The sequence below is a fragment of the Notamacropus eugenii genome, chromosome 1 (genome assembly GCF_028372415.1).
Source record: "Notamacropus eugenii isolate mMacEug1 chromosome 1, mMacEug1.pri_v2, whole genome shotgun sequence".
In the NCBI taxonomy this organism is placed as follows: domain Eukaryota; kingdom Metazoa; phylum Chordata; class Mammalia; order Diprotodontia; family Macropodidae; genus Notamacropus; species Notamacropus eugenii.
The window spans coordinates 238,857,217-238,880,374 of NC_092872.1; the positions used below are offsets into that span (position 1 = coordinate 238,857,217).

At 45.0% G+C, this 23,158-nt stretch overlaps 1 protein-coding gene across 6 annotated transcripts in view; it reads right to left on the reverse strand.

Moving 5' to 3' along the window:
- The window catches only part of CDH23 (cadherin related 23), a 597,280-nt gene that overhangs the window by 240,396 nt on the left and 333,726 nt on the right, over nucleotides 1–23,158 (reverse strand). For all 6 annotated transcript variants that reach the window (XM_072628247.1, XM_072628248.1, XM_072628249.1 and 3 more), the window contains exon 11: nucleotides 21,100–21,288. In XM_072628247.1, the coding sequence (XP_072484348.1) occupies nucleotides 21,100–21,288 (189 nt within the window). The remainder of the gene's footprint in view (nucleotides 1–21,099; nucleotides 21,289–23,158) is intronic.

Consider the following 23,158-nt stretch of genomic DNA (forward strand, 5'->3'; position numbering starts at 1 on the left):
GCATGATGGAGAAGAACATCAGAAGGAACCCCAGCATGTGCCAAGAGGAGCCTGGTGGATTAAATTCCTTTCCAGCTGGGAAATCTGATCGGGCTAGCGATAGTCGCCATCCGCAATTACCAACGGCCGCACCTCCCCACGCCTCTTGCAGACGGGGAGCAGGGCCCCGTCTACCCGTGGGGTGGCTGGCTGAGATGGCTCAGCTTTATTTATTTATTTATTTGGGAGATGGAGGGAGCAGGAGGGGGAGCTCAGCACATAAAATAATTCTCCCCTGATGAGTTCGGCTCCCGTGCCGTTCTCTTTGCTCCTGGTTACTGAAGCCTTGGTGCCCCCTGTGGAGGGCAGGAAGCCAATCCTCTCGTGTCCCCCGTTATCAGCTGCCTGCCAGAAGGGGCTGGCTTGCGACTTTCAACTTCTCCATCCTCCCCCTGTCCCCCCACCCCCGCCATTCCTTATTCCTACCTCCCTGATTCTGCAACAAGAAGGGAGGATGGGTATCGACAGCATTAAGAACGGGAGTGGTCTCTTTGGAAGGCCTTTCTTTCCCATCCTTCCCCCTGCCCCTACCAGTTCTCACCTACCCTGGTTTGACTGGGTAGGTTTTCCTCTCTGTCTTTGGTTGTGGTTTTAAAAGCCCAACTTATCGGGGAAGAAGTGGTGGTGGAGGAGGAAATGGGGGGCCCTGTCTGGGCCCTCACTTTCCACACTTCATAGAGTGTTCTCCCATGCTAGTGCATGTATTTTGTGTGTGTATGTGTGTGTGTGTGTGTGTGTGTGTGAAATCAAATATTCATTCAAGGAACTTCTCCTCCCCCCAGATGTCCTAGACTTGTTCCTAGGAGACCAGATTGTAGGAAAGTATGTTTTTGGGGGGAGTTCAAGCCACTATTAATTACTCCCTCCTCCCAGGGGAAAAGATGAGTTCTCTCCTCACCCCTCCCACCCTTACCTATATCAGATATAGGGATTTTGGAAATCTTACAAAGCCAGCCCTACCCTGGCACTGTGCTTCTGATTTACCAATCAGATTCACCAACTCACCAATTGCCTACCAGCAGAAATTGATGTTTGTAGAAACAGTCCCAGAACCCAAGGAGCCAAACCTGCTCAGCATCTCTGCCACCCTCCATGCCTCCCCTGCTTCTTTCCAGGCTCAGATCCTACAAAATGCCATTTCTCAAACAGGAAAGCAGAGAGAGTTTCGGAAAAGGGAATCTCCCTACACAAGAACATTCATCAAGTGAGGCTGAGCCAGGATGAAAGTCAGAGAGGAGCTTAGCCCTCGTTCCCTTTCCTTCTACCCTAATCACTTGGTCATCTTCCTGTCCCAAGAGTTCTGGGCCATCTCCTTCAGGAATCAAAGAATTGCATAGTTTTAAGGGACCCGAAAGATCATCTGGTCCATCCCCTTGGCTGATACACAACGTCCCTTGCCACCGGTGCTCCAATTTCTGCTTTGTGCAGAGATTCTGTATTTGTAACTTTTTGAGGCAACACTTAGACACATACCCTCCTTGTGTCCACTGTCTAATCAGCACCATTATCTCTAAGCTGCCCAACTCCAACATACAACCTGATAATTACGGTATTTATGTGCTTCGAGGAGGACTGGCATGGCGGTAGTGAAGAGCCCTGGGTTTGGAGGCAGAGGACTTGAGTTTTACTCCTGGTTCATTTTCTTACTAGCTTTGTGATCTTGGGTGAGTTTAAACCCCCCAAACCCAAGTATATGTACCCACGAGCCTTCCCCTCTCACCTTGGAAGATCCACAAAGACAGGGACCATCTCTATCCTTTATTCTGTATACTATGGGCACAGTTCCACATCCTCTGAACTCTGCATGGACTCATCCCTGGCTTAGTGGCATCCCTGGGGAGTCAAAGCCAATAGCGCATTTCCATTAAGAGAGAAAATTCTAGGGGATTTCCTATTAGGAGATAGTCTCTCTGGTGCTATTACATATGCCCAAGGGTTGGAGGGAGGGCACTTATATGTGTCTGCACAATGCTCTCAAATGGTCAGAGACCAAGTACCTGAATCTTAATTTCCACTATATTAGGGATGTGTGTATGGAGATAGCAGTGACAGTAGTGAGAATAAAGCAAGGGAAGGAAGAGCGATGTCTAGTGTCCATTTTCCATATTCACCAAAGGTCTGTGATTTAGCTGTGGTTTAGGGGGAGAGCCCTTGGCCAGACTGAGGGACAGGTCACCCCCAAACAACTCCTGGCTCCCAATGGACCATGAAGGAATGGTTGTTCCCTCCTTTCTTGTGGTTCCTATTTAATCTATGCTACTGACTGACAGAAAATCAAACTCCCCCCATGCTGTGTTCTTTATCACTCCATCATCCATCGTTTCACTTAATTAAGGCCAGAATACCCAAGGCTAGGGAGGTATCCCCCATCTTTAGTTTCATTATACCTTGGGGAGAAGTTGAGACTATTCTGTTCTCTTTCTTCTTCCCTCAACCCCCACAAAACTAGGACCAAAGGGGCAGATTTTTGGCTCCATGTAAGGCAATATTTCCAGATATCCAAAAGGGGATTGGGCTGCACTGGGTGGTAATGAGTGTCCCCTCATCAGAGGTTTCCAGGTGGTTGGATGACAACCTGCCAAGCAATTTAGTAGAGGGGCATTCCTGGGACAGGTTGGGCTCCATGCTCACAGATGTCCCCTCTGATTCGGAGATGCTGAGATTTCAGAAGATGTTATTTCATGGCTGTTCTTGCTATAATAACACTCCCCATCCTTGCTGGGTACCCTTACTCTGCAAGGGACCAAACTGGGAATGGAAAGGGATATCTAGGAATTCTCATCCATCTTCCTGACTCCACATTTCAATCTTCCTAGACCAAAGTCAATCACTTCTGTGTCTTAGAAAATGTTGTGAAAGTAGATAGCTTGTAAGCAGGCAGTATAGTGGATAAGAACACCACACTTGAAGCCAAGAAGTCCTAAATTCAAATACTGCCTCAGACATTGACTAGACTGCGTGACCCTGAACAAGTCACTAAGCTCCTCTCAGCCTTGATTTTCTCTTCTATAAAATAGGGATAATAATAGCACCCACCTCATAGGGTTATTGTGAGGATCACATAAGATAACATGTAGAGCACACTGCAAACTTTAAAGAACTATATAAGTGCTAATTAGCTTTCCCATCTCATGCCCTCCAAAAATCTCAGCAGAGTCCAAACTACTTTCTTCTTCTCCATCATCTTATTTGAATATGATCTTATCCTTTAGTCTTCCTAATTTTTTTCTTAAATAGGTCCTCTTTTGTCTCTCTCTTTGTGGCACAGAACACAAAATCCTGACCTGGGAGGTAGAAGAACTGGGCTTTTACCCTGTCCCTGACAAAAAGTTGTTGTGTGTCTCTCAACCAATCTCTTCCCTTCTTGAGGCATCAGTTTCTACATCTGTCAAACAAGGTCTTTGAACTAGATGGTCCCTAAGGTTCCTTCTGGCTCTCACATTCCTTACAAACCTCTCTCTCCTCCATCCTACCCCCTCTGTTGTTCCCTTCTTTCCCTCTGTGGTACTGGAGTCAGAGGACCTGGATTCCCACCCTTCAGGCTTCTTTATACTGCCTATGTTACCTTGGACAAGTCCCTTAACCATGTGGGGCTTCATCTGTAAAATAAGTGGGTTGTATAGATGACCTCTAATTTCCCTTCCTGCTATAAAGCTGTATTCTCATGATTCCCCCTTTTTCAGTCTACTTGCCCTTGTGTGCCTGCTCTCTTTCTCTCTTTTCTCTGTCCTTGTGTGAGCCCTCTCCCTCCCCCCACCCAATTCTACTTCTCTCTCCTGTCTGCCTGCCTTTTTTCCTCCCTCCCCTCCCTCTTCTCCCCAGGTTATCTGTAGAATTCCGCACACGCCTGCACAGACGGGATCAATCCGAGGCTGCCTTGCCTTCAGCTTATCTCTGCTCCAAATGATTGATTTTCCCTCTTTAAGAGTAATTTGCTGGTGAATTCCATGTATTGCAAAAACCCCTGTGAAATCTAATTCAATCCGATTGGCAGCTGGCACTTTTGGGAAAGAATACTGGAGAGCCGTCAATTTCATCCTGTGTATGTGTGTATTATATGTCTAACGTGTGCTGGATATAGAGCAAGGAGAAGGGCAGGCAGGTGCTGCTGGTCTGCAGAGACACCTGCACGTGCACATTGGGACCCTCAGTCCCCCTGCCCCGTACCCCTCCCCCGAGAAATGGATTTAGAATATGCATGTGCAAGCTGCCTGGACTTGGGTTTGATTTGTATTTTTTTAAAGAGGTGGCTTGTTTTTGTGGTGAAAACGATGGAATTGGGAGCCTTGGTTACTAGTCCTATCAATGTCCCTAGTTGTGTGACCTCAGGTAGACCAGGTGAGCCCTCTGGGTTCTGATTTCCTCTGTAAAATGAGGCATTTTGGATGGAGGCAGGGGGGCATAGGACTCAGAGCTCTGCAAGAAGACTTGGGTTTGAATTCCACCTCAGAAATTTGCAGACTCTGAAGCAAGTCTTCTCTGAGCCTCAGTTTCCTCATCTGCCAATGGAATTGATGATATCTATAGCAGGGTCATTGTGGGGATTAAAGGAGACAATTTATGCAAATGGAATGTCTTATACAAATGGAGCCATTTTTCTTAGTGGAAAGTTCTGTAGTCAGAAGATGTGACTTTGAGGTGATCACAAAATTGCCCCTAGAGAGCTGTGTGACCCAAGCGAGTCCCTTTGGGTCTGTTTCCTCATCTGCACAAAGACAAGGGTGGGGGAGGGATAATGGATGATGTCTAAAGTCCCCTTCCCCCCAAGCTAACTCTGAATCCTCTGACCTGTGACTAGACAATGGGGTGTCTTTCAGCTCTCAATTTCTCTGATTTATGGATCCTATTTGCTTATATATAGTCAAATGCCTCCAGCTCCCATGGGAATTAGACAAATCAAGAGTCTGGCTAATTCTTCACTCCCAAGTGTCCTTGTCTCACTTTTATGCCTGAAGATTCTGAAGTCACTGGGAAGACCATTCCATAGGCCTTTCCTAGAGCACTTATATCAGTAAAAATGAACTCTCTGGGGACCCCAAAAGGTCTTTACTTAGTAGACTTTGCCCCTAGTCTATTCAGCCACCTGCTTTCCTTCCTGACTGTCCTTGGGTGACCCTCAGTGAGTTACCCTCTCTGTATGAAGCTGGGAAAGAGCTGTCTGAGAAATGCTACAGAGGAAGGGAAGAGTTTCTCTTTCTACCTTGGAATAACCTAGAATCACTGGATTTAGAAACAGAAAGGACCTCAGAGACAACAGAGCCAGAGCCAACAGGGTTTTCAGGGGATGAAGTACAATCTCCCATTTTACAGATGAGAAAACTGATGCCCACAGAGGGAAAATAGTTTCCTCCTCACCTACAGAAGGTAAGTAGCAAAACCCGGAGCCCCTGAGCCTCTGTACTTAAAAAGAACATGTTCTATTGTACATGTCCAAGATAATTCTGCTTCTCTGTCCAGGGTGACATGAGCTCACATCCACCTTTGACACTAGCTGTGTGATCCTGGGCAAGTCATGTAATCTCCTCTGGCTCATTTCCTCATCTGTAAAATGAGGATAATAATAGCACCTACATCCCAGAATGGTTGTGAGGATCAAATGAAGTCATCAGTGTCTGGCATAGAGTAGGCACTATATAAATGTTACCTATTATTTAGGTACTATTACCTTGCATACAGTATAGGAATGAGAACTGACATGTATATGGTCCCGTAAGGTTTGCAAAGTCCTTTACATACATATCTTATTTGATCCCTAAAACAATCTTAACAAGACATATACTATGGATATTATCAAACCCATTTTACAGATGGGGAAACTGAGACAAAGAAGGATTAAGTGACTTGCCTGAGGTCACACTGCAGTATTTGAACCCATCTCTCCTGACTTTGATTCCGACATTCTTTTATTATCTCCATCACCTCTTCCTTTGAAGTATTTCTCAGGTGGTTGAAGGGGTATGACTACAATGTGCAGAGGCCTTACCCATCATACCCTTGCAATTAGAAGAATAAATGTGGGGATGCAGTCTGTGGCGGGGTGAAATGTCCCCCCACTCAGAAGGACTGAATTTGGGACTTAAGCTTCATTATCTCAGCTTTCTAACAAGTTGAGGGGAGTAGCCCGGACAAACCTGCAGGGTTCACTGAAGATCAGTGACAGACCCTGTGGTTTTGCTACCTGGGTGGGGATTGACAGCACTGTACAGCCCAGCATGGCTAGAAATGAGCTGGTTGTTTCTGAGCTTTAGCCTAATGAAACTGCAGGAATAGCCATTCCCTCACCTCCAGGCTGACAGTAGTGACCATGGGTGTAACTCAGAGGACATTTCTCCAACTCTTTTTTTAATCACATAGACCCAGTGATCATCTTTGGCAGGGGTATCCCATTCCCACTTGGAGGATGGCTGTTTAGATCTGATTACTGGTATCAAGCTCTGATTAGCAGGTCCCCTTGATATCCTGCTCTGCTCATGCAGGTATAGCAACAGCTCCCAGAGGGCAAGGACCACATTTGCTATTCCTTCTGGGTCTCCTCACAGTGACTAATACAAGGGTCTGCCCTTAACCTGTGTTCCACTGAGGGTGCTGGCCAGCTTTGGAAGGAACCTGGAAAAGTAAACCCTGCCTCTGCCAATGAGGAGGTGTCCAACCTGGGGGACCTTCAGTCTTCTGGTCTGCCCCCCATCTCCTAACCCTTGGTGGATGCAGAAGCACAGCAGGGAAGTGGAGGGAGAGATACAGAGTCAAGAATTTCTGGTTTCATATAGTCTGCCCCTCTCTATTTACCATGCTAAAACTATTTCTATGTTCCCACAGAGAGAGAGAGAGGAATGTGTAGAAAAGCAAAGAAATCTAAATGCCTTATGGAAATCAGGAGTGGGGAATTGCCATCCACTAATCACACTACTTTGCATTCAGCTGTGGGCTTTCTCCTTTGGACTTCAAACCTTTTTAGGAACGCTAGTGGGTTCATCTTAGCTAAATCTCTGGGTGGCAGGAAGGGAGCTGAGCAGCACCCTCCCCCTGTGTCACCTTCTTGGAAAAACAGAAACACATAGGGGAATTGGGAATAGGCTTGGACTATGAATCAGGAGGGCAGCTAGGTGGTGCAGTGGATACAGCACCTGGGCCTGGAGTCAGGAAGATCTGAGTTCAGATCTAACTGTGTGACCCTGGGCAAATCACTTCTTGCTTGCCTCAGTTTCCTCATCTGTAAAATGGAGAAAGAAATGGAAAATTCCTCTGGTATCTCTGCCAAGAAAACCCAAAATGGGGTCACATAGAGTTGGACATCACTGACAACGTGTCAGGAGACTTGAGTCCTTTTCGAGGTTTTCCCATGGATTTACTGTGTCTGGCCCTCTCTGGTCCTCAGTTTCAATGGAGGGATCTTATGGCCTGTAGGAAGCAGTAAGGGATGTCTCTGGTGTCCAGATTTCCAGGTGGAACGTAGATTCTACTGCCCTGTCCTGTTCTAGTGACCACCTTGAAGGAGCCTGGACTCTGGAATGAAGATCACTGACCCGGAGTTGGGCTTCTTAAACTAAATGCTGAAGGAAAAAGAGGAAAGAGGAGAAAGATACACTACAGAGGGAACTTTGCTAGTTTGAAGTCAGAGGACCTGAGTTTAAATTCTAGCCCTTGCTACTTACTTCCTCTGTGACCTGAGACAAGCTGCTCCTCCGGACCTCAGTTTTCTTATATGAAGAAGCCAGGGGCTGGACTCGATAAGCCATCTAGCTCTGTCTATGATCCTAGGATCTAGGACTAGAACCCAGAATGAAGTAAAGGAGGGGACTGAGAAAGCAGAGGGGTCTTCTAAAAGGGCCTGAGCTGCTGACTAGAATAGGAGTTCTTAATATTTTTTGTTTCATGGACCTCATTAAGTAGTCTGGAAAGCCTATGGACTCTTTCTTAGAAGAGTAGTCTTAGATACATAAAATAAAACACATAGGGCTATAAATGAAGCAAATTATAATGAAGTACTACCATCAATATCTATATATTTCTTAAAAAGTTCCTAAATGCCAGGTTAAGAATGCCTACCCTAGAATGAAGCTCTATTTTTTGGCATTATTTGCATTGAATTTGCAAGCATTTAATTTGATATCCAGATGCATGGAATCCTCTATCCTACTCACATCCCCCTCCTCCAATCCACTTGTCATTCCCAGTTCCTATGTCTTTTTCTTATCAATGACCTACCTTACTGGTCTGGCCTGGAAAAATGAGGAAATTGTTAGGCTTGTATACATTTAGTCTTACTCAAGTGCTGCTGGGATCCCCTCCCTCCAGGGTAGGACTGAAATGACAAGTGAATGAAGATGTATCTGGGGAACTTGGAATGTGGTGAACATGTGGTCCAGTGGAAAGATCCCTGGATTTGGAGCCAGAGGCCTTGGGTTTGAATACCAGATTTGTGTGACCTTGGGAAAGTCACTTAACCTATCGGGGCCTCAGTTTCCTCAATTGTAAAGTTGGCTAGGTTTGGACCAGCTGACTGCTAAGGCCATTTTCAGCTCTAGTTCTATACTCATACTATGATCTATGACCCTGTTTCTGATGGAAAACCAAGATTCTGGTCAGCTTTGTAACTGCTCCCAATTTTTCTTCTGATCTCCATGAGGAGTCAACCAGCTTTGAGTGCTACCTACTTACCCCAGCATTGCCCTGAATCTGGTACACTAATGATCCCAGACACGCAGAACTGATAAACTCACCTGTTCAAATCTGTTTGATTTTCTGTGTCCCCCAGAAACCCTAGCTACCACCCAGCACTACCATTCTGACTCTTCCAAAGTGTCTCTGAGCATGTAGAACATGCACATATGTACATGTGTATATAAGAGGACATCGGTGGCAGAAACTATGAAGAAAGAAATGAAATTAGCAAGGACAAGATTGTTGTATCTCTGTGAGAGGCAGAAGGACAAGATTGGAATCCTACTTCTAGCTATGTGACCTTGGACAGAATCACTCAGTCTCTTTGAGCATCATCTATAAAATGGGGATAATAACACTTCTAATTCTTTTCTTATGTGGTTGTAGTAAGTTCCAAATTAACTGGAAAGGGTTGTATGATTGTCATTATTGGCCAAGTCCTGAAGGGTGGAATCCATTGGTGGCTATGAAAAGCAAGGTGCTAATCTATCCTAGAGTCCATCAACAACTAACAAATTAGCAGAATGTGCTTGTGTTGGCTCTTTTCATAGCAACCTAACGGTTTGTGTATTTGGACGTTTTCCTTGTTGGGGATTGTTAGTACATCAGCACAGTTATTGAATGTTTTGATTTCCAAGGTTAACTATTGGGAATGCCAAAGATGAGGCTTTCCCTTATGTTGTGGATGATAGGAAAGGGGGCAGTAGATTTGGGAGAAGATTTTAATTCTACCATTAGAATATGTAAAATGTTAAAGGACCTCTCGTTTCCACAGTTCCTCACACTTTTTTTAAAATGGGGGCAAGGGGACACCAGAAAAGCTGTCTTGGGGAGAAGCTCCAAGAGACTGAGGAGCAGAGATGTTGTATTCTTTTTCACGCCCTTGCCACCTGTCCCAGCGGGGATCTGTATACTCCTGTTATTGGCTGATTAGGGTATTTCACAGCCCATGATCACGGTGATAGGGTGATAGATACAAGTATAACTCCCAGCTGAGAGGTGCTTAGCTAGTCCTTAAAGGCAGCAGGATGTACAAGACACCCATTTATCCCCAGCAGAGGTGTAACTAGGAGGTGGCAAATTGGGTAATTGCCCCAGGGAAAATTTTGGAAGGAGTACAGAAAGCCACAAATCCCCAAGATTGGACTGGGTGAGCAACAAAGAAGTATGGATGAAGTATGGGGATGAGATTTTGTGGAGGCCATAAAGATGGGAATTGGATGCTGGTATATCCAGTTACCTTTCTGAGCAAGCCTCATAATGTAGCCAAGGTTCTTACCTAGGGTTCATGAATTTGTTTTAAAAATTTTTTTTGATAACCTCATCTTGACATAATCGGGTTTTTTTGTTACTTTTTCTATTTGATTTTATGTGTTTAAAAATATTATTCTGAGATGTCCATAGGTTTTACCAGACTGCTAAAAGGGTCTATGACATCAATAAGCCTTAGAACCCCTGAAACTGGGGAAAGACAATTGTGAGTCAGGAGAATTGGATGTCATTATTAGTCCTTCCACCACAGGTCCCTCTGCCTTATGGCACTCAGTCAGCTTCCTCATCTTTAAAATGAGAGGTTTGGACCAGATAATTTCTAACCTCTTTTCTAGCTCAGAAATTCTGTGATTCTATGAGTCTCAGGTCAGTAATACAGATTCCTTGGACAGAGACAAAGCTGGGATTCTGAATTCTAAGAGCCACTGAAGTTTAGTATACTGAAATCTCCCATCAAGAAGACATAGACTTCGAATTATTTGAGCAATGGGGATGGGTTTCATTAGGCCATCCATGCTCTCCAACATGACAGATTTGAATGGCACTGGATGAGAACAGGGGCAGGGGCAGTATGAGACTTGGGGTACAAAGATTTGCTTTCTGTATGAAACTGATCATCCCATTTATGGGATAGAATTAAACTGTCCCAAGAGGAGTCAGACTAGAAAATGTGGATGGCTGAATGGAAATATGGACTCCCAGGTTTGTACTGTGGCATCTGAGAGAGAGAAGAAATGATTCTGGTCTGGGAGGAATAAGAGGAAAATTCTTTCTTCATGTTTTTTTTTTTGTGGCATTCTACTTTTAAATTAGGTGCCATTATAGAAGTATGATTAGTATCCTCTTACTCAGATAACAGAAAAAAACTCAAATGCATAAAGCACTTTACATTTTGCAGAATGCCCTTCTCATAGCAATCCTGTGCAACTGTTAGTGCAAACGTTAACCCTATCCCCATTCTTGAGGTGAGATCCATCGGTGAAAGAAGATAATGGCAGAAGGACCATAGGGAGGACCTACCAGGTGGTGAGTAGAGAAATTTTTCTAGCAGCTCAGAAAGGAGGGGTAAAAAAACTCTAGAAGTCAGTGGCAAAGATGAATCCAAACAGGTTGAGGCTAGCTCAGTGCCAGAAGGCTAGGGAGTATAGTTGAGGAACTGGGAGCCAGGGGGTCTGGGCACAAGAAAGAGATAAGAGCTAGAGGTGGGCATCATAGCTGCCAAGCATGACTGGCATCCTCAATTAACGATCTGGGGACCTCATGTAAATAGTATTGCTAATTGAACTTTCTGATAAGACTAAATTAGGAGGTGTTTGAAATACCACAGAGGATATCACATAATCCTTGGGGAACTGGGGGAGCTTAGGATGGCAGGGAGGAAATAAGTCAACGGGAGGCAGCCTCAGATAAAATATAATAACAACTATCATTGTCATAACAAGAACTTCAGCGAAGGCAACTGGAGAGAAATTAATGGGAGGAAAGAACTGGCTGGTTTGTTGTGCTGATCTTGGCTTCTCTTCCAGAGATGGAATTTCCTTTGAAGTTGATCCATCCATCCCTTGGGCACTCCAATGGTAGTGGGGGGCCGAGACCCTGAAAATGTCAGCGGATGCTCAAAGCCTAAGGAGGGCCTGTTTCACAAGTGGTACTCACTTGCCAGTAATAATAACTGCTGTGTCTACGGCCTTTTGTGGGTTCAAAGTGCTTCCTGCTCAAAAATACATCTATTAAACGTTTACTGTATATGAGGCATACCTTAGTTCCAGTTCTTAAGAAGTGTGTCCCTCAACAACCTTTGGAGATAGTAATTTTGTGTCGGACTTCATTCATAAAACACCAACACAGATTATGAACCATCTATAGCTTACAGACTTTAGAGATCCGCTGAAGACCATACAGCTAGAACGTGTCTTGGGGGGGTGGAAACCTGGCTTTGTTCGCTCCAAGCCCAGGACTCTTTTCATCATGTCACATTGCCATCCTCATATTAGAAGTGAAAAAACTGAGGGTCAAAGAAATTAAATGACTCGCCCCCCACCTCCAACACAGGCATAAAATTAGGTTGTATAGCATGTTGGATGTAATATTAGGAAGACCTGGGTTTGAGTCCCACTTATACATTTATACTGTGTGACTCTGGACAAGTCCCTTAGCCTCTTAATGCCCTCTCTAAGACTACAGGTTGGAGAGAAGGTGGTAATCTGTTCTGGTCAATGAAGTTTTTCACCAGGAGCTCAATAGGCCAGGTTTAAAAAAAAGCAAAAAAAGTAGCTATTATTATTGTTGCAAAGAGGGAGGAGATGGGGGTGGGATAGAGTGGTGAAAGTGGGCAGAGGGCTCATTGGCTCATTGAGGTTGCCACTGACGTTGTCCCAATTCCTCATAGGTTAGCTTGGGGCATCATTTTCAGCACAGTAGGAATGATGGGCAGCTAGGTGGTGAAGAGGAAACAGTAATAGACCTGGAATCAGGAGGACTCCTCTTCCTGAATTCAAATCTGGCTTTAGACACTAGCTGTATGACCCTGGGCAAGTCACTTAACCATGTCTGCCTCAGTTTCCCAACTGTAAAATTAACTGGAGGAGAAAATGGCAAACTGCTCCAGTATCTCTGCCTAAAAACCTCCAAATAGGGTCATGGAGAGTCAGACATGACTGAAATGACTGAACAAAATGAGGGCCTGCACCTCTCCCTCTTTGTCCTCCCCCTAACTCAGTCTGTGCCTTGTTCTTTTACCCTGGACCAAGAGATTGCTTGAACAATAACTTATGTGAGCTCCTTCCACTTCCCTAAAGAGTGTGGAAGGGGGTCACTAAGAAGCTGCCAGATTCAGAGGTAGAAGGAAACTCCCAGGCCATTTAGCCCAGGGGCTCTTCACTGTTTTTGGTTTGGACTCCTTTGGCTGTATCTGGAGAGGCCCTGTGGGGCCCTTCTCAGAATTACGTTTTAAAACGCATAAAATAAAATACGCAGGATGAAGAAGAAAATCAATTATATCAAAATTCAGTTATCCAAATATTTTTGAGAAAAAACCCAAGAAGTTCATGGACACCGGGCAAGAACCTCAGATCTCAGTCTACAGATCAGTAAACCGAGGCCCAGGGCAGTTCAGCTACTTGCCCAAGGTCATAGAGGTGACAGGGAACAGAGAAGGAATTTAAACCCAGGTTCTCTGACTTCAGAACTGGTCCACTTTCCACTGGGTCCCACTGCCTTCTTCTGCATGGTTTTGCTGCTCAGTTATTTTTTCAGTCCTCTCCAATTCTCCATGACACCATTTGGGGTTTGCCTGGCAAAGATACTGGAGTCCTCCAGCCCCCCTCTGCTTTTGACCACCTTCACTGATGCAGGAATAAGCATAGTTCAGATAATTCAAAATACTGAATAATGATAAAAACCAGCATCTTTGAGTTTGGGGCCTTATAGGGTTTTCCCCTCTTGCAGTAGAATTCTCTTTCTAGTTAGGTTTTCTTGGGCAAATGAGTAGGGGGGAGGGGGTGGAAGAACTGATGAAGGGGATGGTAGTCTAGGCTGCGTAGTCTTCATCTTACCGGGGTTAGCAATTGTCCACAAAAGTCTCAAAGAACAGAACTGGGAGTCAAGTGTTACTAGAGGGTCCAAGTGAGCCACATCCCAGAGGAGTATAGGGAAGGGAATTGGAATCCTGGCACAGTGGCTGATGCCCTGTTAGGAATTTGGGGCAAATTTCTGGCTTTCTCTGGGTCTCACGGTCATCCTTCTCTCACAAAGGGCGGTGTTTCAATGATTGGGATGTTAGTCAATATTGATGTTCTGTGGCCAAAGCTCTGCTCAGGGGGCTGGGTGGGGGCAGAGGTGTTTGCCCAGGTCTAGGAGCTAGGACTGGGTATGATGTGGTTGAGAAACGTGAAGGGGGGGGGGTGTCTATAGGAAGCTCCTGGATCCCCTTGGAAATGCAGCTAAGGAGGAGTCTGTGGCCTTAATGCCTAAGCTATATGAGAAGTCAATTTAAGGATGAGGATGTATGGGTACAGACAGATTGGCCAATGGTAGAAAATGGCAAAAATAAATAAATTAATTAAAATAAACATAAGGTTGCATACAGTGGGTATCTGACAGGGCAGGAACAGTTATGGAAGGGAAAGGGAGGAAGGTGAAGAGTCATAAAAATCACTCTGCTCCTAGATTTGGGTTTTCCCCATCCATGATTCTTTATTTATTTTGGAGCACTCTCTTCCTGGGGAGTTGGCTAATTCTCTTTGTTGTTTGTTTATGTGTGTGTGTGTGTGTCTGTGTGTGTATTTTTCCTGGGTCCCTCAAACAAATGAATTGTGCCATCTTCAGCATGAAGCACCACAGTACTAAATTAGCTTCTGCCAGATGTGTCCCTGTTAACCTCTGGGTTGGGAGAAGAGAAGCCTCCCCTCCCCCAAACCTTTGTCTCTGCCCTCCTCCATCCTTTTCTGTCACAGCGGAGGAAAAGGGAGACCCTCTCTGTGGGCTGAAGCTTTCAGGATGACCTTTCATTACTGACCAGTTCCATGACCAAGCCCTAGAATCCTTGAGTTAGAGAATATGGGGTCTAATCAATTAATCAATCAATCAATCAACAAGGATTTATTAAGTGTGCCAGGGACTGTGTTGGGTGCTGGATATAAAGACAAAAATAAAAGAGTCATGTTTTAAAAATAAAAAAATAATAAAAATAAAACACCCTGCCTTCAAGGGTGATAGAAGTCCCTTCTATCAAGGGAGACAACGTGGACATGGATAGGACTGTTTACCTGGGCCTGAATAGGACTCACTCTTAACGAACAGCCAGAAAATCTCTGACCTTTTCAAAGACTTCTCTAGGCCTCTTATTATTTCCTATGGCATAACAAGATGGCACCAGGGTTTAGCTCCCAAGTCCTCTTCTTGGTCTGTGTGATCTTGGCTGACTTGACCACCTTCTCAGAGACTCTCTTTTCTCATTTGCAAAAGTGGGGATTGTGCTAGATGAGCCCTAAGGTCACTTCCATTTGAAGTCCTGAGGGTTCTACTTCTTCACTCCGACATTTCTTTTTGTACTTGGGGCCTGTCTTCTCTCTGCTCACTGCTTCCCTGATTCCTCCTTATCGTCTATCCTCCAAGTGGTTTTTACAAATGGCACACTGCTGAAAAGCTTCACACCTGTGAGCCTTTTTGAAAAAGGTGTTAAGACAGGAATAAAACGTCACATTCCTGGGCTGGCAGGAAAAATGCACAGAGGGTCTCCAGTGGTCCCAGACCTCTTTCACAAGGAAGGGTGAAAAGGGGAGTGAGGCAGTTTTATCCTTGCTTGTATGTGAGAAGGGCAGGGGTGTGGGTGACCTTGGGGAGCAACAGGACAGGCAGGAAAATCAGGGGGTCAAGGGTCAAGGAGAAGCACGTCAACAGAAACAGATGGGGTCATGATGTCTACTTTATCTCTCCCTTAACCTCTTGGAGTCATAGATATTTTTAGGGCTAAAAGGGACCTTAGAAATCATTCTAGTACAATTCTTTCATTTTCTAGGTGGAGAAACTGAGTCATAGGGAGGGAAAATGACTCACACAAAGATACCCAACTAGTGAGTGGTCAAGCCAAGACGAGATCTCCTGAATTTTGGGTAAGTCTTCATTCCATTAAACCAAAGATTCACCATCTATGCCATGGGCTCCTCTGGCAGTAAGTCTGGTGAAACCTTTGGGGATCCTTCTCAGAATCATGTTTTCAATTAGTTGAGGGAAATGTTATATTTTAGTTAGAGATGAGTGAAAATAAAAATGACTTTTTTTCCCCAGTGAAGTTCATGGACCCCTTGAAATGAATCCATGGAATCATTGGGGGTTGATGGATGCCTGGTTAAGACCCTAGTAATAAGTCATCTGACCTTTGGGGGTATCTGAATTAGACAGGGGAATGCTTCCCCAGAATGCCAAGATCAGAGGCTGAAACTGTGGTTACATCCCCTTGGCTCTCCCCTCAGACCCTGTTAAGCCTTGACCTTTGGAAGCTGAAGATGCAGAAATTCTATCAGCAGAGCATGGGGTGCTGGGACAATTTCTCTTAAAGCCTTTGGGTTTTAAAAGTTTCATTAGTCAGAAAATAGTGGCTTTCTGCCTTCGTTAAGGACAAACAAAAAGGAAAAAGATTGAAGCTATAAGAGAAATTTAGGTTAGGTGGGAGGAAGTTCTTCCCATTGGGAGCAGATGGCCAAGGAAGGCAGGGAAATCTCTTTCCCTGGCTATGTGGAGGAGTTACAGCCCCTATTCTGTCCTGGGGGATTTAAAGACAGTCTTTTGTGGAGCCTGGAGTCTAGACTGAAGAAGCTTAGATAATTTTTGTGATATGGTTCCCCTTCTCAGAGTGGGGACAGCCACGGTACCTCAGCTCTAGCCCTCTGTGGAAGGGAGATGACCCAACATGACTTGCCTCACCTCTCAGTGCGATTCTGAAGGATGGTGGCAAAAATACTGGAGAGGCATGGAGGAAAGGAGATGAATAAAGAAGAGAAACTACATTGAACAAAGAATGGGCGACCTTAGAGTTAGGAAGACTCATCTTCCTGAGTTCAAATCTGGCCTCAGATACTTTCTAGCTGTGTGACCCTGGGCAAGTTACTTAACTGTGTTTGCCTCAGTTTCCTCATCTGAAAAAAGAGCTGGAGAAGGAAATGACAAACCACTCTATTATCTTTGCCAAGAGAACCCCAAATGGGGTCATGAAGAGTTGGTGATGGATAAAAAACAATTCAACAACACAAACAACTATATATGTATATTATATGTACACTTCTCTTTTTCTTTCTGGATATACATATGGACACACACACACACACACACACGCACGCACGTGTTCTGAGTTCCTGAAAAGAAACTTCCTAAATAAACCCAAGATATTTCTCTTGGTTCCCTGATTTGGTGGGGGTTAAATAGTCAAGTTTCAATTATGCCAGCAAATGAAACACAGCAGCCAGCAGAGAATATAAAAGGACGTATAACGGGGAAAATGTTCTACATATTAAGGACAGAGTCGACATCTTTCTGCCTGTTCCTGCCCCTCCTCCCACACCTGGTCTGGCCCCACCACTCTATTGCTGCCTGATTCTTGCCCTGGTTCATCCACAAGACCCATAAGAGAATGTTACACACTGCTTTAAGGTTTGCAAAATGCTTTGTCCGTGTGATCTCATCAATCCTCACAACACCCCTATAAGGCAGGGGCTATTATTATGAATATTTTACAGATGAGGGAAGCTGAGGCTCACCTAAGCTAAGCAAGTTGCCCAGGGTCACACAGTCATTGAGGCAAAATTTGAAGCTGGGTCCTCCTGACTGTAAGTTCAACAAGACTCCATCCACTGGGTGATCCATTTTGTGCTTAGCCATCAGTTGGTTCCAGGACAATTAAAACAAACAATAATAAAAGAAGCAATAATCCATACCCCACCCAGGCAGAACAACATTTTCTGCCTGTGGTTCAGCTGGGAATGAATGTTGTTGTGAATAATTCTGTTCCCAGTGGGGTGGGAGGGGCTGGGAGGGGGCAGGAGAGCAGACCCAGAGAAGGCCCAGGAGGCAAAACAGAACACATCCAAGAAAATTAAGATCCCAGGGAAAGGGCTAGCAGGTCCCCCACCCAACACTGACATTGAGAGAGCCTTGAGGATGGAGGCAGGGCAAAGAGCCTGGTGTGCCACCACCTTTAGCACTCTGACAAGAAAAGACCAGAGCGGCTCATGGTGGTGACTTTGGGGCACATTTACCTTGGGGTCCCTCGCATTATGATTTCTGTTATATGAGTAGGCTATGGCTGGTCTCCTGCTCTGCTTTCCCCACTCCCTGCTACTGGTGCTTTAGTCTCATCAGAGGAGAAGACTGGGAGAAAAGTTTCTGGTGGGGCTCCAGCCAAGGACATCCAACTCTTCTGGGAGGATGGACTTGGGAAAGGAAACCAGAAAGCAGTGTGGAATAGTGGGAAGAGCACCAACTCTAGACTCAGACCCTGGGTTCCAATCTCATCTCATGTAACCTCAGACCAGTCACTTCACCATAGTTTATCTCTATAATGAGAACACTGAACTACATGGCCTCTGACATCCCTTCCAGCTCAAGTGGTACAGTGGATAGAAGGCAGGACCCAGAGATAGGAGGAGCTGAGTTTCAATGTAGCTTCAGACACTAGCTCCATGACCCTGGGCAAGTCACTTAACCTTTACCATCCTCAGTTTCCTCATCTGTAAAATGCAGATGATGAATAAAGGCACCTACCTCAGTGGGTAAAGATCAAAGGAGTAATATATGTAAATTATTATATAACAGAGCTGGTTTTCCAAAATGGAAGGCAGCCTTGGTTGGTGATGGACATCATTGTTCTGGAGGGCTTCCACATGAGGCTTGGGATGGCTTACTAAGGATGTTTGTAAAGGAGATCCTTGTCCTGGAGTAGATGACCTCTGAGGTTGTACCAGGCTCTAGATTCAGTGACTCTAGGATCTGAAAACCAGTGGGTGTGTGACCTAGAGTTCTAGATCTAGAAGAAACTTTAGGGATCCCTTAGCTTCGTTAAGTTGAATGAGTAATTTTCATAGGACAGCTGTGGGTCACAAGACTACCTCCACTCGTAGGCTAAATTGCTACTCTCTTTTTTTCTATGTAGTCTCTAAAGCCCAGCAGCAGTATTTTGCATCAAGTTCTAGTAATTAAGGCATCACATGTTCTTTGAGTTATTTTTTTTAGCAGTGGGGATAATTTTGCACCGAGTCATCCACATTCCCTCACTCAGGCTCATTTGTGACCCATAAGATGCATTTGTGGAACAATTAGCCCTGTAACAGGGTTCTCACCTAATAAACGTTTGTGAAATTGAATTCAATAGAACGAAATGCCAATAGTCCACAACTTTGGCCTTTCTGGGCTCTGGCCAGTTTGGAGTGCATGCAGTCCACAGCTATCGAGAGTAAGATGGCTAAAAAGGTGACTTCCTTGTCTTCCACGCAAAATAATTCCACTTTACAGTAGCTACACTGTCCAGAAAACACTTGGGAAATTCCATAGCCATTCACACTGGTTTGCATTCAAATGCTTTCCACAACCTGGACTCTAAATTTCATCCTTCTCCTTCCCAGTAAAAATTCTAATGTTCCAGCCAAACTTTCTGCTTACTGTCCTCTAAAAATGACTTGTATACTTTCCTGTAAACTCCTTGAAGGCAGGAACTGGAGCATTTTTTATCTTAGTAACCCTAGCATCTAACACAGTATCTTCCACACAGTGGATGCTAAATTGCTGGATTGAACTGAAATTTCCTGCCTTTGTATCTTTGCCCATTCTGAGCTCCTTCCCTAGGATACCATTACCTCCATGGAACTTTTCTTGCTCAGGCCAGCCCGAGGTGACCCCCACAGGACCCCCTGATCACGTGCATACAACCTGACATCACTCTTGTTTTGACAAGCGTGGATCCATTCTCCTCATCGATGTTTCCTTGTGAGCAGGGGCTGTTTCTTAAACTCTTCTCCCACCCCCAAAGAGCCTAGCGCAGTGCCTTACATACAGAAGGTGATCCATAAGTGAATGTGTTTGATGACAATGATTGGTCAATTCCCTTAATGCAGATTTTTTAGAAGCAGATCAAGACAGCTGGAAAAGACCTTCAAAGTCACCTGGCTTATTTCTAATGCAGGGAACAAAAGTCCATAGAGGTTACATTACTTGCTCAGGCCCATAGAATGAAAATTCAAACCCAAGTTTTCTGATTGTATTCTCTCTGCTACCCAGACCACCAGTCATGTTTTTTTTTTTTTTTACAAAAAGATTGGGGCTCCCTATTTTCATCCTTATCTCTTGGAAGAGTAGCAGCTGTTCATGGACCTGTATTCTTTTTCTAACATGGGCTGGTTGACCTGTCCTTAGGCATCCTGGGGGCCTCCTATTACTAGGGGTTAATGCTTCACTGTGATTCAGAAACCTCAACAGATCTGCCAGGCTCTGCATTATGGGTATGGACTATCATGGCTGACTGGCATCATTCCTTTGCAATGATCTTGTCCCATCTGTAGATAGAGGGATAGACTTGTGAGCTTTGAGGTGGGGCGGGGAGAATTCTTTTCTGGCCTGGAGATGCTGTGTTCCCCTATGTAGGATCTGCTGTTAAGTGGAACCAAAGTCTGGTTTGGGGAAATGCAGGTGTGAATGGAGGACAAAGCTATTCAGGTTGAAGCCCTTGTAGTGGGAATAAATGGTTAATGGTGGTGTTTGGGAGGTGGGGGGTGGGAGATGGCTTTATAATCAGACACTGTAGAGGGCAAGATGGTGGAAGAGGGAAGAAAGAGCAGTGGGAAAAAGGCAGCCAAGAATCACAGGAGCCCACAAGACGAGTAATTGGAGAGCATCACCTCAGGGCTGAAATCTAATGGAATCTCTCAGTGGAATGGTCCAAGAGTGGGAGGATAAACACAAATTCCATTTACAATGGCTGCAAAGGAACTCCAGCTGCAGGCAGAAGGTGAGGCACAGGTTCTTGGGAGGGGGTGAAAGGAGCAAAGACAGGAGGAGAGGTCAAACCCAATGGGCAAAGCCTAGCAATTCCCATTTCTAGTATCATAGTCTCAACCTGAAGGTAAGGGAAGTGGACACAGTGGTTATAGTCTGAGCTGGGAGCAGTCTTGTTCTTAAGTTGCCTGAGTCAAACCAAGGTAGTTGTGCTTGTCCCTACTCCCACCTTCCCACCCTAGGGCCCTCAGAAGCTGGGGTAAACAAGGGATAGGTGCCTTAGGGACAAAGAGAGAGGGTTCTGACCCCAAGTGGAGCCTTCTTGACATCTGTCCACTATTTCCCAAGCACTTTAGAAACAAATCAAAGGCTGTTCTTTTTCATAGTATTTTGTGTTTTTCCAATTGAGAAGGTGGTACAGTTATGATAACACCCTTGGAATTTAGGGATAGTATTTCTTCTAAAAGTCACATGTATGTGGTTGTGTTTATCTTCATAGTGGCATCCTTCCTTTATTTATGTAGAACTTTAATTTCAGAAATGGCCAATAACCTACTCACAGTCATACACGGCACAATAGTGTTTAAAGGATCCAGGTAATACATGGACATCTTGTGGGATGGTTAGCAATTGCTCCATGAGACTCACCTCATCCTTGTCCACCACCTGGATGAAGAGGGGAAGGGCAAAGCCCACCTGGGCCAGCTCAGTAATGGCCACACTGTACTCAGAGCTGTTGAACTCGGGGGCATTGTCGTTGATGTCAATGACAAGGATGTTGAAGGTGGTGATACAGGAAGCATCTGATGGGGTTCGGTCATCATACAGTTCTGTGCCCTGGGTAACAGAGAAAATACACTTTAGCTATGGGAAGGCAAAAGAAGAAGTGAAGGAAGGAAAAGTGAAGGAAGGAAGTAGAACAGGGCATGTATAAAGGCCCATTTGGGAAGGGTCCTGTCCAAAATGACTGATGGAGAAATTGAGGCACAGACTCATTGGCAATCCACCATTCAATGAATGTCTACTGTAGTCAAGATACTATTCTAAGTACCATAAAGTGTGCTGGCATCAGGGAGTGATGAAAGAATCCTTTCATATAATCTCAGAGACTATAGGACAGGAAGAAGTGGGTGGAAGGCAGAGTTAGACCCCAAGGAAAGAAAATAATGGAGAACAGTGCAATGTAGGACAAGGACATGTATCAATCGACCCTTGGGAAAGGGTTGGGCACAGAGAGGATTTTTTCCAATAGCATCATTTTCCCAAACCCCTGCTCTTCTTCAGCCTCTGCTAACCCAAACATTCTTTCTTCATTGAGTGAAATAGTTAAGGCATCCTGATGGAAGAGGAGGGAGCGGGAAGGGGCAGTGGAGAGGAGAGTAGTCTTATTGACTTCTAGCTATTAGCAGAGGGCCTTGTTGACTGAGGTTAAGTGTAGTAATTTCACTGCTTGTCTGTTCCAACCTGCTAGAACACAGTCACTTCCTGAGCCCAGAGCTTCCTGACTTGGCTTGCCTCCCACCCCTTTTCTTCAATCAATGGCCCCTCTCACTCCAACTCCTGGGACCCTGTGGCCTGGGCTGGATCCATACTCCTAAATGGCTTTCCTAGCCACAAACCCAGCTCCATATTGATTTTAATTAAAAGGAAGGTTGTGATCAGAGGTTGGGTTGTTGGATGAGAGGGGAGGGGTTTGGGCTCTTATATACTCTACTTTACTGCTTCTCCTCACCAAGGGCCCTGGCAGACTTTGCTCCCCAATGCTCTCTCCATCTCATGCCTCCTTCCCCAGATTGTGTTGTCGCCAGCCCCTTGCTTCCTCTTGCAGCAGGGTATTAATAATAACAACAATAAAGCTAACATTTCTATATTGTTTACTATGTACCAGGCACTGTGTTAAGAACTTGGCAGTTTTATGTCATTTGATCTTCACAACAACCCAGGAAGGTATGGTGCTATTAATAGTCCCATTCTACAGATGAGGAAACTGAGGCAAACAGAGATTTAGATGACTTGCCCAGGGTCTCACAGCTAGTAGGTGTCAGAGGCCAGATTTGAACGCAGGTCTTTCTGACTCCAGACCTGACGTGTTATTCACTGTGCCATCGAGTGGAGAAGGGTTCAGAGACAGAAATGGGGCAAAGTGGATAGCATTTTATCTGAAAATAAATGTGTTTTAATGGACCAAAAGCTCTAAGGGGGTAGGAAGGTTGTCTGTTATCTCCAGTGCCCAGCACAGTGGCGGTGTTTAGTAGGTACTTAAAGCATATTTGTTGAATTGGAGTGAACATGAGTAAACAGTCCAATAAGGCAGCCAAAACCCCCATGAATCTGACCTTGGGTACCATTAAGAAAGGCCTGGAGTCAAGGACTCAGTATGTTCTCTGCCCAGGTCAGATCACACTTAGAGTATTGTGTTCCCTTCTGGCCACCACATTTAAGGACAGACAGAGCATCCAGGGTGGAGCAACCATGACCACAGAGGGTTTTGGGATCATGCCATATGAGGAATGGTGGAAAGAACTGGGAATATGTCACCTGGAGAAGAGAGAGCCGGAGTATCCATGGTGAAATGGATAGAGTGCCGGGTCTGGAGTCAGGAAGACAGAAATTTAAATCCTACCTCAGACCGATACTACCTGTGTGACCCTGGGCAAGTCACTTCACCTGTTTGCCTCAGGTTCCTTATCTGTAAAATGAGTTGAAG